This window comes from Rhopalosiphum padi, chromosome 1 (genome assembly GCF_020882245.1).
Source record: "Rhopalosiphum padi isolate XX-2018 chromosome 1, ASM2088224v1, whole genome shotgun sequence".
Classification (NCBI taxonomy): Eukaryota; Metazoa; Arthropoda; class Insecta; order Hemiptera; family Aphididae; genus Rhopalosiphum; species Rhopalosiphum padi.
The window spans coordinates 8,746,367-8,760,607 of NC_083597.1; the positions used below are offsets into that span (position 1 = coordinate 8,746,367).

The 14,241-nt window shown below is 27.4% G+C and overlaps 1 protein-coding gene across 1 annotated transcript; it reads right to left on the bottom strand.

Annotated features, from left to right (window-relative positions):
* Positions 1 to 6,553: 6,553 nt before the first annotated feature.
* On the bottom strand, positions 6,554 to 11,281 carry LOC132931908 (centrosome-associated zinc finger protein CP190). The gene is made up of 3 exons (XM_060997992.1): positions 10,928 to 11,281; positions 10,438 to 10,543; positions 6,554 to 9,667 (listed from the first exon to the last, which is right to left on the bottom strand). Exon 3 carries the CDS (start codon positions 9,648 to 9,650, stop codon positions 7,839 to 7,841), a length of 1,812 nt encoding a protein of 603 aa, XP_060853975.1. The 5' UTR covers positions 9,651 to 9,667; positions 10,438 to 10,543; positions 10,928 to 11,281; the 3' UTR covers positions 6,554 to 7,838.
* Between the last annotated feature and the right edge of the window lie 2,960 nt (positions 11,282 to 14,241).

A 14,241-nucleotide genomic window follows, 5' to 3' on the forward strand; every position in this document is an offset into this window, starting at 1 on the left:
TATAATAATATAATAATACATAATATTGCTCTGTTTCCTACGTATGATAATATATTAATAACATTAAATTAAATTTAACGTACGTTGTACGCATAGTGCAAAATACCCGCTATGTAAAACCAATACGTGGCATTTTAATATATTATTTTATTTGCATACCAAACGAATTAAATAATGCAATACGTGTCTGATTAAAATATAGCCTCCAATCAGCCAATGTTGTTTACATAGTAAATGCTGTACTTATACGTGATCGAAATTATTATTATCAAAGATTACAAGATACTAATTGATATTTTTTATTAAACAAAATTATTCCCCTTCACATTAATATATTAATATATGAACGCTATTTCTAAGATAATGTATTCAACGCATAGTTAACTAACCGTTTAACTTATTAATTCCTGAAATTCCATATAGTATATGGACATTAGTGACATATATTTCAGCTGGTTTTTTTTGGCGAAAATAAAAAAAAAATTATTTTTAAATTTTTTAGTATACCAAATGTATTCTGAATGAAAACTGTTATTATTCTATTATTAATATTACTTGTGGATCATTGTATGAATAATATCATACAAAACAACCATTTGAATTTTAAAATATGTATCTATATATATATATATATACTTTAATCCTAATTCTTAAAGTTGTTTGATAGATAATTATTAGTTATTACAGAAAATATAATATATAGGTGATTCTAATAAAGTATCGAAATTCGCTACTTGCTATTTAAAAAAAGTACTCGTATTTCGCATAAACATATACCCATTTTTAGAAAATGACTACAAATTGTTATGAATTTGTGACATCTCTGTAAAGTCCCGATAAAATTGGATAAAATATAAAATATAACTAGGGTCTATTTAAATAACAATATATTTTTGTTTCTAGCAAATACGAGTATATATAATTTAAATTCATATGTACCGCAGGAAAGTCCGATTTGATTTTGGAATCGATAGGTGGTCGTTTACATATTTCTTCCGCGTAATTTTCTATCGTTTTAATATTCGGACCTTTTTGTACAAAATTCATTTGATTTTTTTTCAATAGCAATGGAACTGCTATGCAAATGTCACACGTGCCGCCGTCGTTGTAACGCAGAAAAAGACTTTTATAAATTGCTTTTTGCCCTTCCCCCACGACCCCATAACGGACATTTTGCTTACTGTTGTGATAGATTATGTATACGATGGAAACGATATAAAACCAACCGTGCATGATCGGAAATAAATTTGAAAAAAGTCATAAAAGTTTTTGAATAAATGTCTATAGGTATGTATCATCACAACTATTGGGTGTAATAAATTATGATGATATAATAATAACGAATAAAATTAATAATAAAAAATAAAACCGAAGAAAGTAATTTTGATGTATAGTATAGGCATCGAGTGCATCTCGTCATTGAATCTGCAGATCACTATAATAGTTTAATAAACAATTAAACTGTTGATTTAGACATAGATAATGATTATCTAATAGAGTATACTTGTGAAATATTTCGAGTTCCTACAATCAACATTTTCGATTTTTTTTTTATTTATTATTATACTATAACAATATAACAAAAATTACTTTTGACCCTCCCAAAGTATTATACCAACTATATTCTATCTCTACAGTGTCCAATCCACGGGCCACCTGATAGATATATTTATGTGGGCCCTCACTTCAATTTAAAAACTATCAATTAATAAATTGTAAGATATTTAACTTTAATGTATTATATTATTAAAGTGGCCCACAACAACTTCTACTCACACGATGATGTGGCTCAGACCTCACAAAGTCACAAAAGGTTGGACACCCCTGTCCTATTTGCTATTAAATACCGCCCTCATATAGTTAAAAATTCTAGCATTTATACTGCTCCAAAAGACGAAGACAGACAACAACAAAAAATCAGATCATTGCAAAACACATACATCAATCGCTCAGCTCAAAATCTAAAATGTTCGAACCGAATGATGAACATTACATAATATTATTATAATTATACACTGTCGAGGCCTTGCGATGGTTTAATATACAGATATATTATAGACACGCGTGGACAATAATATTGTATATGACGACCACACGAGTCGCGAAAAAAAACTGCAGTTGTGATTGTTGTGAGTAGTCTATTTAAAGTAATGTATATAATCATAATAATTCGACATCATAGTATTATTATATGTTCTATGTTTTATGCGGAAATATATTATAATAATATGTAATATTTATTATATAGATCGTATTATTCGTATTTGATCATCCGTCGTCTTTCCGCGTGACCTTGGTCTTACGTCGACTTGCGGTTAACAGACTGTCAAGTGGGTATTGCAGTCAGTGATCATAATATTATATACTAATCTGAGTAATCAGTATAGATATGTACCGATATCGATCGGTTGATATTTAAATATTAAATTATATTAATGTTGCAATTTACACTGTGCTTATTATTACTTAACCGCACTGACGCGACCTAATGTCACGACAGGAAATAATTATAGTACATATAGATACCTACTATTGTTTTTTCATTGTTACAGTATAATATTATTATTGTTATTTAAATCATGTACGTGATCGCGAAGGAAAATGGTCAGGACCCTTACAGAGTAAATTACATTTTTTTTCGTTCGGTTTTGTCTTTTGATTTGACGGGAAATCGTCGAAGAAAATGGATGCTATATTAGAGTATTATTAGGTACCCAAATGAAAATAAAATACCGTAAGCTAAAACAAAAAAATTATTTCTTCGAGTAACTTATATTCATTCCTACAGCCAATGTTTCATAATAAATAAATAAATATTAATAGTAGGTAATTGCGTTTCAATTTTAACACCGCAATAGATGTTCAAAATAATTTGAAATTGAGTAGGTATTTTTTCATAAATCATAAACGATAATATATTAGTAGAACAGGAGCCGACGAGGTTGTATACCCGTGATCTTTTTTCTTAATATTTATAAAAACTAAAAAGAAAATAATATGAATAATAATAATTATTTTTGTATAATCCGATAAAATATGAAAATTTTTTTTTTAATTATAAAAACAATAAACTTTCCGTGAAAGTAAATACGCTGTATTCATAAACCGTCCTTTGGGCTAAAAAAAAAAATAACTTTATAAATATAATAATTATTAAAATATAAAAAATGTATCATATAAACTATAAATTATATCTTTTTTTAGTATTTTTTCTTATTTCTTTTATAGTTAAATTAAAAATATGTTTAAAATTATAATATTTATAATTTTTTTAGTTATCATGTTATTCTAGGATCATCCCAATAACTCAATGGCTTGGTGTTCATCGTGTGGTTGTAAATATAACCCGGCCCGAGTAAACTAACTATAATTTAAATTAACTGGTAAACAAAAGAAAAAACTGATTTACTAAATTAGGTACAATTATTATACTTATTGATTAACTTTTTAGTTTATTAGCTTGTTTTTTTTTAATTCCTACTCTTAATTAATTAGCAAATTTATATTACTTTAAATTTTCACAGTAACCCGTTAATAAAACAACTATCCCTTCTCGTTATAAAACAATATTTTACCGATACTGATAGATAGGTAAGTGGACATCGTCTATATTTGTTTTCTTGTAATAAATATATTATATAGGTGATTGATAAAAAAAAATATATTCTTTTCACTATTTCTCGAAATGTATAATATAAATCAATATATTCTTATAAATCCCGTTAGCGTTAAGCGTTAAGCTATATATACTTTATTTTTCAGTATAATTTTGTAATTTCTTTAAGCGCTTTCAAGAAAGAGAGTTCACTGCTGTCGTGTCTCTTCAGGTTATATTATATATATATAATATCCTATTCAGTGTTTAAAAGCTACCTATATAACGCCTTTAGGTATTTGTTTTAAAACTACCATTCGACTGAAGAGGATTTTCATGATATTTTTACGTATCGTCGAAATAATATTCAAACAAAGAACTACTTGCTAAACCTGCACCGTAATCGATTTTGAAATAAAATACTTAATATTGATTTACTAATAAAATCAAATTAGCGATTAATAGGAAATGAAAAATGATGATGGGCAATTTAAATATTGGAGATGTTACTTTTACTTATATTACCACTAATAACTATACACAGATACCTATACTTATAAGATAAATAATATTACAGGAAAGGTACCTACTGGCTACTATAAATTAATTAAAAATTAATAATATTTTGCTTGATTGAAAATCTGCTTGACTGAATAACAGCTAATTATATAAATAATATAATATAATATTTATTATTTATTGAAATTTATTTTAATCATATAATAACTGTAACACGATATACAGTACACTAATATAGGAACCTATAGATTCCGCCAGCATTACCAATATTATTACAAACAGTCTAAAAACAATCTATCGATTCCAATTTTAATCTGTGGCCATCCTACCATTCCTACCTATTACCTTCTTAACTTATTAAAAATGACTTATATGACTTACTATAATTATATAACTAAAATATTTAACAATTTAATAATAATAACTAGAGTATAGATACCTATATAAAAATAGATATACTATAAACAAAATGGACACAGTGTACTAAACACATATAAAAAGGATGATATACATATATAACAATTAACAAAATAACTAACCTGGTTGTGTCAGACAAATATTAGCTGTCTTCGGCGTCGGTTTTTACATTTTTTTTTTTAAATAAAACTATATATATATATAAAGCAGGGATTAAGGATGGGCAACTCAAAGTCAATAGAATGCCAATTTTTAGAACTTTAAAATATGAGGAGCCAGAAAGCATAAAAAGCAAAAAATAATAATAAAGTATTACACAATTGATGACAATTTTTTAAAACCATCAAATGGTTCTATTGCGTTTTTTACAACATTAATTATATATACAAATATATCACTTCCTTAGATATCTAGTTCATATCTACATTTTACGATAAACATTATATAGGTAGATTTTATAAATATAAAAAAGGTTTTCGCGGGCCTGCTATTCTGAGCGGATATGGTCTATGAACATTAAAATCAACAAGTAATAATTTTACTATTTGATATACAGTATACCTATGGGCTATGTTGATTTAACCTTTGTCGTAAACATTGCATTTAAAAAATTTTATTATGTGTTAAAAAAATATAATTACATACGTAGAAGTTTTATGTCCTCACGAATAATATTTATACCTAAATTATGTAGATATAATAAAATAATAAATCTTGCCATTTATAGTTTAAAAATTCAATTTCGTCCAAATATGAACTTAAAATATCTAAAGATGTTTATTTATTTTTAGATTATTTGGTTTTGATGTAATTTACAATTTATAATTTTCAACTCTTAGCTATAAAAATAGCATATTTTATAAATTTTTAACTGTAAACAATTTGAAAAATTTTAACTTCAAATGCTTATAAAAATTAATTTTTCCTATGTAATTTAAATATTTTTATGTATCTAATAACTTAATATTTAGAACTTACATCTATTACATTTTAAAATTGCTTAACTTTAAATAACTCAAAAAGAGTTATAAGAGTAAAAACGAATAAGCTTAGATAAGTACTAGACATTTTCACCAAATGTTTGAATGTTTGAGTTTCTATAGATGGTTAATTTTTTAAATATTTTGACTCTTCACTTTTGTGAGCTATAAAGTATAAATGTCAATAAAAAATTATATGCTATATCAAAATGCTTGAAAAATTAATATAACATTATCCATTATCATAGTTATTTAAAAATATTATGAATATTATGTTGGATTTATTTTTTATAAGCATTATATTTTATATTTTTACAAAAATTTTCAAAATTAGTAAGATTTTCAAACAATTTTTATAAAATCTTATAAAAAGTTTTTTAGCTAAGGATTGAGAATTTTTTAGATTTTTCATAAGTAATTTATGCTTTAACCAAAATAATATAAAAACAAACATTTTTAAAAAAGTATTTTAAGTTCAACTTTGGACCGTTATTTTAAAAATATTATTTGTTGACACTTGACATTTTTACTGGAAACATGAACTATTATATTTCATACACACAGTAAAACTTGCAAATCTAACGAAAAATTAATTTAACAAAATAATAGCAAAATAAGTATATTATCATAAAAATATATAGAATTCCTGCAGAACGATTTAGCATTGAATTCAAATCTAAGACAATATACTATAATGACTTACTCCTAGATGACGAGGACACGACACACGAGGTACACTTAATCACCTACTGTATATCAGGTGGTTACTTACTTTCTCCATTTTTTAAAAAATATATATATTTATATATACCTATTTAATAATTAAACAATGCATTTTAAGACAGCTTTTATCAACCATCTTTTATATGTTGTTTTATTGCACATATACATATATATTAAGGGTGTTGGAACTGACCCATTTATAGTAGAAAAACCTTGTGTCATAACCACTCATATCCAGTGATATAGTCAGAATTTTAAACTATTCATATTTTTGTTGTAATTTTTTTTTTAAAAAAATAACAGAACAAAACAGTAATAATTACTTATAATAATTAATAACTTTATATTATGATTTTGTATACTGTATTGTGATGTTCTTATTAGTATTTATTAGAACTAATAAGCATAATATGATGGTATGTATGTATTAATTTATAATATACATTATACCTAACACGTGTCATGTACCATATAAATATGGGTTTCTTCAAATACACACATGATTGGTGCTAAAAATTTGACATTCAATTTATTTGCTTTACACCTGAATCTATCTAATGTCATATAAATTCTTAAACATTTAACTGGTTCATACATTGTACTCCATGACATTATAGAACAGATTTACCAATATTAGCTTTTATAGTTAAACTGATTTTTTTTTATTATGGAAAATTAACAATTTTTGTACTAAACAAAATACATACACAATACATGATTACATGAGCACTTAATAATATTAAATTGTTATTTAAAATCTAGTTCTTAGTTATTTAATAATAATTTGACTAGATAAAAAAAAAACTATTTTGAAATATAGAGTAAATTAAATGATTATTATGAAATTAACTAATGCTAAATTATTTAATTTCACATTTTTTATACTCTGTTAACCAAAATACCTAATTAAATATATTTATTAAGTTAAATATAATACACAATAATAGTTTATTTAATATTTAACATTATGTACACACAGAAAAATAAATTATTTATTGATACATATTTTTTTTTTTTTTTGGATAATTAAATTTTGATAATTGATTTACAATTAAATTTATTATAAACTAAATTAATTTAATAATATAGGTAAGCAGCACTTACTATATATATACAAAAATATCACATTTTTTGATACGTTTAAACTTATAAAATATTGAATATTAATTTAATACTGTGCCATACCATTTCTTAAAAGTTTTATTAATTGCGTTATTATAATGTATTACACGATATATACATATTATGTAATATGGTATTGAAATAATTGTTCTCGATTATTAAAATGCTAATATTATAATCACTGTCTAAAAAACTATTAGTACCTATCATCCACTACAAAGGTGTCTTATAAATTAATATTTTTAATATAATTATAAGGTTTAAATAGTAAATAATAGTTATTTACAATATATAAATAAATAATTTCTTAATCTTTTTTAAGCTTTAGTACCAATTTAATATTCAGATAAATAGTTTTTTTATTTAGCAAAAAGAAAAGTATGAACACATTTTAAATATGTTATTGGAAGATAACAAATACTAAATTTTATTAAAGTAAAACAATATTCTTAATATTTTAATAATATAGTTTTATTTTTGACTCACTCCAACTCTATTCTACAAGGTTTAGCATCTCTGTTGTCTTCTTCTTTGTCAGATTCTTCATTTTTGTTCGTATCTACGTCATCAAAATCATCCCACTCTTCTGTGATGTCAACTGGTACAGTAGTGGATTTACAATCATCATCATTTTCTTCAAGTACCTGTTCAGCGTCTTCCAATGTGACAGTTTCTACTTCTGTAGTTTCTTCACTATAAATGACTTCATCACCTTTTACAAGATCGTCAGTTTCATTAATAATATTATTTTCCGCTAAAACTTTGGCCCCAGGTGGTATATTATCAATAACAGAAATCAATAACTCTTTGGTCGACGAAGTTGATGGGGCAATGTTATCGACTTTATGGAAATTCCTCAAATGTCCCTTCAGCATCAGACTTGAGCGGAACGTTCTGTCACAGTCAGTGCACGTATAAGTTCCATATTCTGTTTTAGTTTGTGGCTTACCACCACATTTCTGCAAACCTTTATGTCGTTTTAGATGAACTTCAGTTGTAGCAACAAATCCACAATCGTCACATTGAGGAAACTTGAAATCTGCAGGAGGCTGAATTTTGTGTTTTGTGTACATGTGATGTATTTGTAGGCTTTTGCGCACAGAAAAGTGTCCACAGTGTTCACAAACTCTAGTGTCCTCTTTCTCATTATGTTTTTCTACCAAATGTCTCCTGTATATAAAATAAGAATCCAATTTCAATGGATTGGTGTCAGTTCCACAAAGATTACAAGACCAAGGGCCATTGGTGTTCATGATATCTGGCTTAACTTTATGAGTGGTAATTGGTTTTTTAACACCACTTCCAGCAGGTAAAATCTTTTCAACTGAATTAGGAGTATTGATAATTATACTTTCAAACTGGCTTTGATTAGTACTAGACATAATTTTTAATTTAATGTTACCTTTACTTTGCAATAAATGTGGGTATTTCTTTAAGATTTCTTGCACAACTTTGCTATTGGTATTCTCTGGGTCCGTATCACTAACAATTTTCAATTTTTTGCCAGCTGGTGATGATGATACATTTTGAGTCTCACATTTAATGACTTGTGTTTTATAACCTTTGTCCAAGCTCTTATCAATCAATTCTCCATTGGAAGCTCTTTTGAGCATTGCTTTTGCACTATCACAATTTTCTTGTTTAATTAAAGGTGCACTATCATACTTGGGTAATTCAAAAGTGTTTTCTATAAACTCAGGTACATCATCGGCTTCACATTCAAATCGCATTGGTTTATTTTCACTTAAAACATCTTTAACTTTCATTGTATTAATAAACGTAGATGCAGGTGTGTGTTCTGGTGGTGATCTAAAGGTCAAATTATTTGGAGTGGTAGGTTTCTTTGCAGGTCTATATTGATTTAGTGCAATTGCTGAATGAGTTCTAGATGATGAAGCTTGTGGAGAATGATACTTAGGAGTAAATTTGTTTGCTCCATTTTGTGACTCTAGAAGCTTAAGTAACACAGTCACCTGTAACATGTCAGCCACTTCAATTAAACTCATACGGCTGTCTTCAGTAAAATGAAGTTGTCCAGTATACATAAACATGATAACACTCTTTACTGCATCAAAGTCAAGATGTGCAGGCATAGTCATTGTTTTGTCAGAACTTGGATGGGAAACAAAGTAATCTGAACACGTATTTAAAACAACTCTATGGACTTTAAAAGATTCATTTGACGTTGAACGAATGGTATAATCACAGTATTCATCTTTTTTGGCTAAGTTATTGAGGCGCTGCATAAAAAAATTACCCCAATTGTCAATTTTCAACTGACTAGGAACCGACATGGTTACTAACGAACAATCTAAAAATTAAAAATTATATGTTAGAATTTTCAAAGTATAAAAATTGTACCTATATACTTTTAAAGACTAACACAATTTTTTAGATTTATATAATCCAACCTATACTTTAATCAACTTGATTACATTTTTTTATGATATACAATTTGTATTATTATATAAGTAGATAAAACAAACACAAAATCATTGTAAAATTAGATTTCAAATTAGAATATTGTTGATGCAATTGATGCAATTGATTAGATGAATAAATAATTTGAGATTATATTTTACTATCGTATAAATTCAAAACAATGAAATATAGATACTAATGTTTTGTTTAGATATTTACATAATATCAAAATTATTGTTTGTGACATTATTCTTATCATATAGATATTAAACATTTATAAATTTAAATTTTGGCAATTGTTATTTACACTATAAACAAACACAAATATACGTGTCATCGTATTATATGGATGTAAATTGCAATTTAATAAATACAATTAGGTAGATAAGGATATTAAGAAAAAAGTTAATTTTTTAAAAATCTATTATAAAGATTAATAAGGAAATTGAATCAATCATTTTAACTTCCTACCAGTGACACATTTGTTTTTGATATGATTTGGATACACAACATGTAAGACTAACACCCGCAGAAATCATACGTTTGTCAGACGAATATTGCACTATTTGAAAATATATAAGCAAAAACAATCTCATATCAATATAATAGGTGCTTAAATTGTGAGCAGACTTATATTAGCAATATGTACCAATAACTCACCTACAACAATAACACGGCTCGTAGTTGAAAACGCCTGTCTGGAGGCAGCCACTTACGTCCGGCCGTCTAGAGTAGTCTCCTAGACCGGATCTCGTTCAGTGTTGATCTACAAAACACTACAAAGATGAGTACGTGCTAGTCGTCATCGGTGGTCGAGACGGCGAGCCGAGACGACAGTCCGTCCGATCGGTACGACAAAACGGCCATCGTCTCCGCCCGTCGTCTCGTCGACGGCCGTCACGTCAGCCGCCAGAGCATGTCGACAGATATATCATTATTAATGTCATTGCGGTGCGTCGACGACACTGCAGTTATCGGCACGCCGCCTCCGCCGACGGCGTATTCCTGTGCATACAGAGCGGCGCGCGTAAAAACTAACGTCGTCGACGACATTTCTACGGTATCGTTATTATTGCATTAGTCGAACAGAATGCGACGGCTGCAGCAAACAAGCAGCAGACCGACCGGCCAGTCCGCAACGATCGCTTACCACGAGATAGTGCTGGGCGTTCCGGTGCGTGTGTCGTTGAGCGACGAGACGTGTCCGAATCTTTTGCCCGTCAATGGTCGTCGTCACCGATCGGTGTTTGTGGTCTGTGGCAAACGGACGGCGACCGAGAGTTTTGCGTGACGACGTCGGGAAACGGTGACAAAACGGATCGTTTGGCGGCAGCGGCTATTGCGATGAACGAACGATCGGGGCGGCCATTGAGATACACTCCGGACGCGCTTACGACGCGCCACCTGCCGATGACAACGACGGCGGCGGCGGCGACGACGACGACGCGAAGCGGACGTTCGCTCGCGACCTCAGTGCTGCCACACGGCTGATCGTCACGTACGGTTTGGCTGCAGCGCCGCCGCCGAGATCCGTTATCGTCGTCGACTACGTCGAGCGCTGAAATCTCAAACATTCCGGCTCGCGACTGTCCGACTGTACATCGAACTTCGATAAAACGATTAACGGACATGTAACTAAATGTACTAAAAAATACCATTTAATATGACGTATTGAAAATGTACTATGAATCGTTTATTTATATTAATAATAAATTGCCATTTGATGTAACAGTTGTAACACTAACGAACAAATTTACTAAACTATTTATGGTATTATTTATATTTTCGTTCTACGGTTATTCCGCCAATTTATTGCAATACCTACCTACTCAGTACTCAAATAGGTACAGACTGTACAGTCGTGTACATAGTACCATTGATTATAAATATTATTTATAATCAATGATACTACATTGTACAACACATATCAAAGCTATGTACCTAACTATCCTAACTTGAATAACTACATATTAATATATTATTATGTAAGTCAGGGGCGGCGGCTCAAGTCTGTAATTCCGAAAAAGTGTATACCTAATGTTGAAAATTGTAACAAAAAAACATATACTATCGACCACCTATCATAGACACATACAAGTGTGTATAGAAGAGGTATGACGGTAAGTACCTGCTGTCTATATTACGAAAAATCTATGAATAAACTTTAATAATTTAAAATATATAGTATGGACAGTATAATATAATATTATTTTATTGTTTAAAAAATCAATGTAGGTAGCACATATTTCTGTACGAACTATACGGAAGTATTAAGAAAAATCTTGATAAGAATAATTATAAATTATAATCTTATTCTAGATTTTAGCATTTTATTATAATATCTTACTTATAATTTATAAAATGTGTAACAAAGTACCTAGATTTTCTAGATTAAATTGATCACAGTATTGATATTTTTGCCAACTTTAAAAATAGACGACTTGAATTAGTTGAATTTTTGTTGTAAAAATTGTTCTTTTCTTTTTGTTATAAAGTTTATCTGAGTTACTGCTCATTATTTCTCTATTCACGTTTTTTCATGACTTTGTTATATTACGTACATAGGTATGGTTATTGTATACTTCATTACAGATTGTATATAGTCCAATAAATGTTTAAAAAAAAATGTTATAAAGTTTTGTGAAAACTTAGCCTCCCCAACCAAGTGACTTGAGTCACCACTGATGTAAATAGTAACGATTTATTAGTTAAAATTTAACTCGTAATTTGGCATGTATAAATATACATTTTTATAAAAGATGCATGTTCTGATGTAACAAGTAACTAAATTTACATTTAAACAATCAATATCGTCTTATATTATATTATTATTAGCTATTATGTACCTAATCACCATTATAATATGGTATTTACTAGCAGGAATTAATTTTTTTTTTTTAAGTTACCTATTTAGGCAGGTTTTTCTATTACCCCTCTCTATATACATGTTTGATAAAGTTGATTTTGATTTCGTGGATCATCGGGTTTGATATTTTGAACTTTGAATTGTCGTCTCCGCGCTAAAACAAAACATGTGATGTTGTCTCTCCGTCTTACAAACACATAACGAATTGAGTATTGACCTATTATTAAATTTAAAAGTAAAAATATTATCTAGGAAATCATGAAAGATTTTTTTTATATTTTAATTTTGAAGCAAGTTATGAATGTTGTTATAAAAATAAATCCTATTGAGTATAAAAATTATTTTTGTTTTTAAAACTCCTAAAAAGAAAACATAAGTTGAACATAACGTAAATAATAAGCGTTTATATAATTTCATAGGTATATAAATACAATATTAAGCTATTATAGGCCAGAATAAACTGTATACTGTGTGTTCGACGTTTTATCGGATGTAATGTGATCAAACAGATGTACAATTTAATTTCATACTTTTATTTTTTTGTATCTGTATTTGACCGACGACGGATGTAATCCAATCCTAACCCACATAGCAATATCATATTTTTGAAATATTATTAAAATGTTTCATAAATTATTTAAATGTTTTCAAAATATTATCAAAATATTTTTAAATCATCATTTGTCCAACAATTAAATATTATGGACATATTTTACAACAATATTTACCAAATATATTGATGATATTATTTTGAGAATATTTTACATACAATATTTAGCAAATATATTGATGATATTATTTTAGGAATATTTCACATACAATATTAATCAAATATATTGTTAATAATATTTTGAAAAGAATTTTCCAACAGTATTGATTAAATATTAGTTTTCAAATATAAAACGATGTTGTAATTTAAAAAATCATATAAAAAATATTATACAAAATAATATTATTGTTAATTTACAAAATATTAACAAATAAAAAAAATTTGACAAAAATTAACTTATTATTATATATCATAGTTTAGGTTGAATAAAATATTCGTACTCAGTCAAAACGCTTGAATAGGTAATATGTTCTTCATATACTTAAATCGTTCTTACAGAAATTTAAAAATCTTGAAAACATTAAAGCAAAATTGAATTTATTTTAGACATTTCTAATTCAATATAATATGATGAAATTAGATATTTATACGAAAGATAATTATTTTTCTTTTTTTAGGTTCTTGGTTTATAGCTCAAAAATAAATTCATATAAGATCATATTGACATAAAACTTTTACATAACATATAATTATTATTTTCTATACAAAATACAATTTTCATAATATTCATACATATAACTACTAATTTTAAGCTATTCGTTTTATTTTATTATTTATATTTATATTATTATATTATGAACATGAACATTATTGACATTGTTCTAATGAAAGTCGGTATTAACTTATATAATAGTTAATAACAATAATATATGATATAATATTGTAATATTTATTTTATAAAATTATATTCTATGCTTTTGGTAAAAATTATTACAATCATCCATTTTTTTAGTAGTACCTAATATACTTGTAAATTAATTTAAAAATA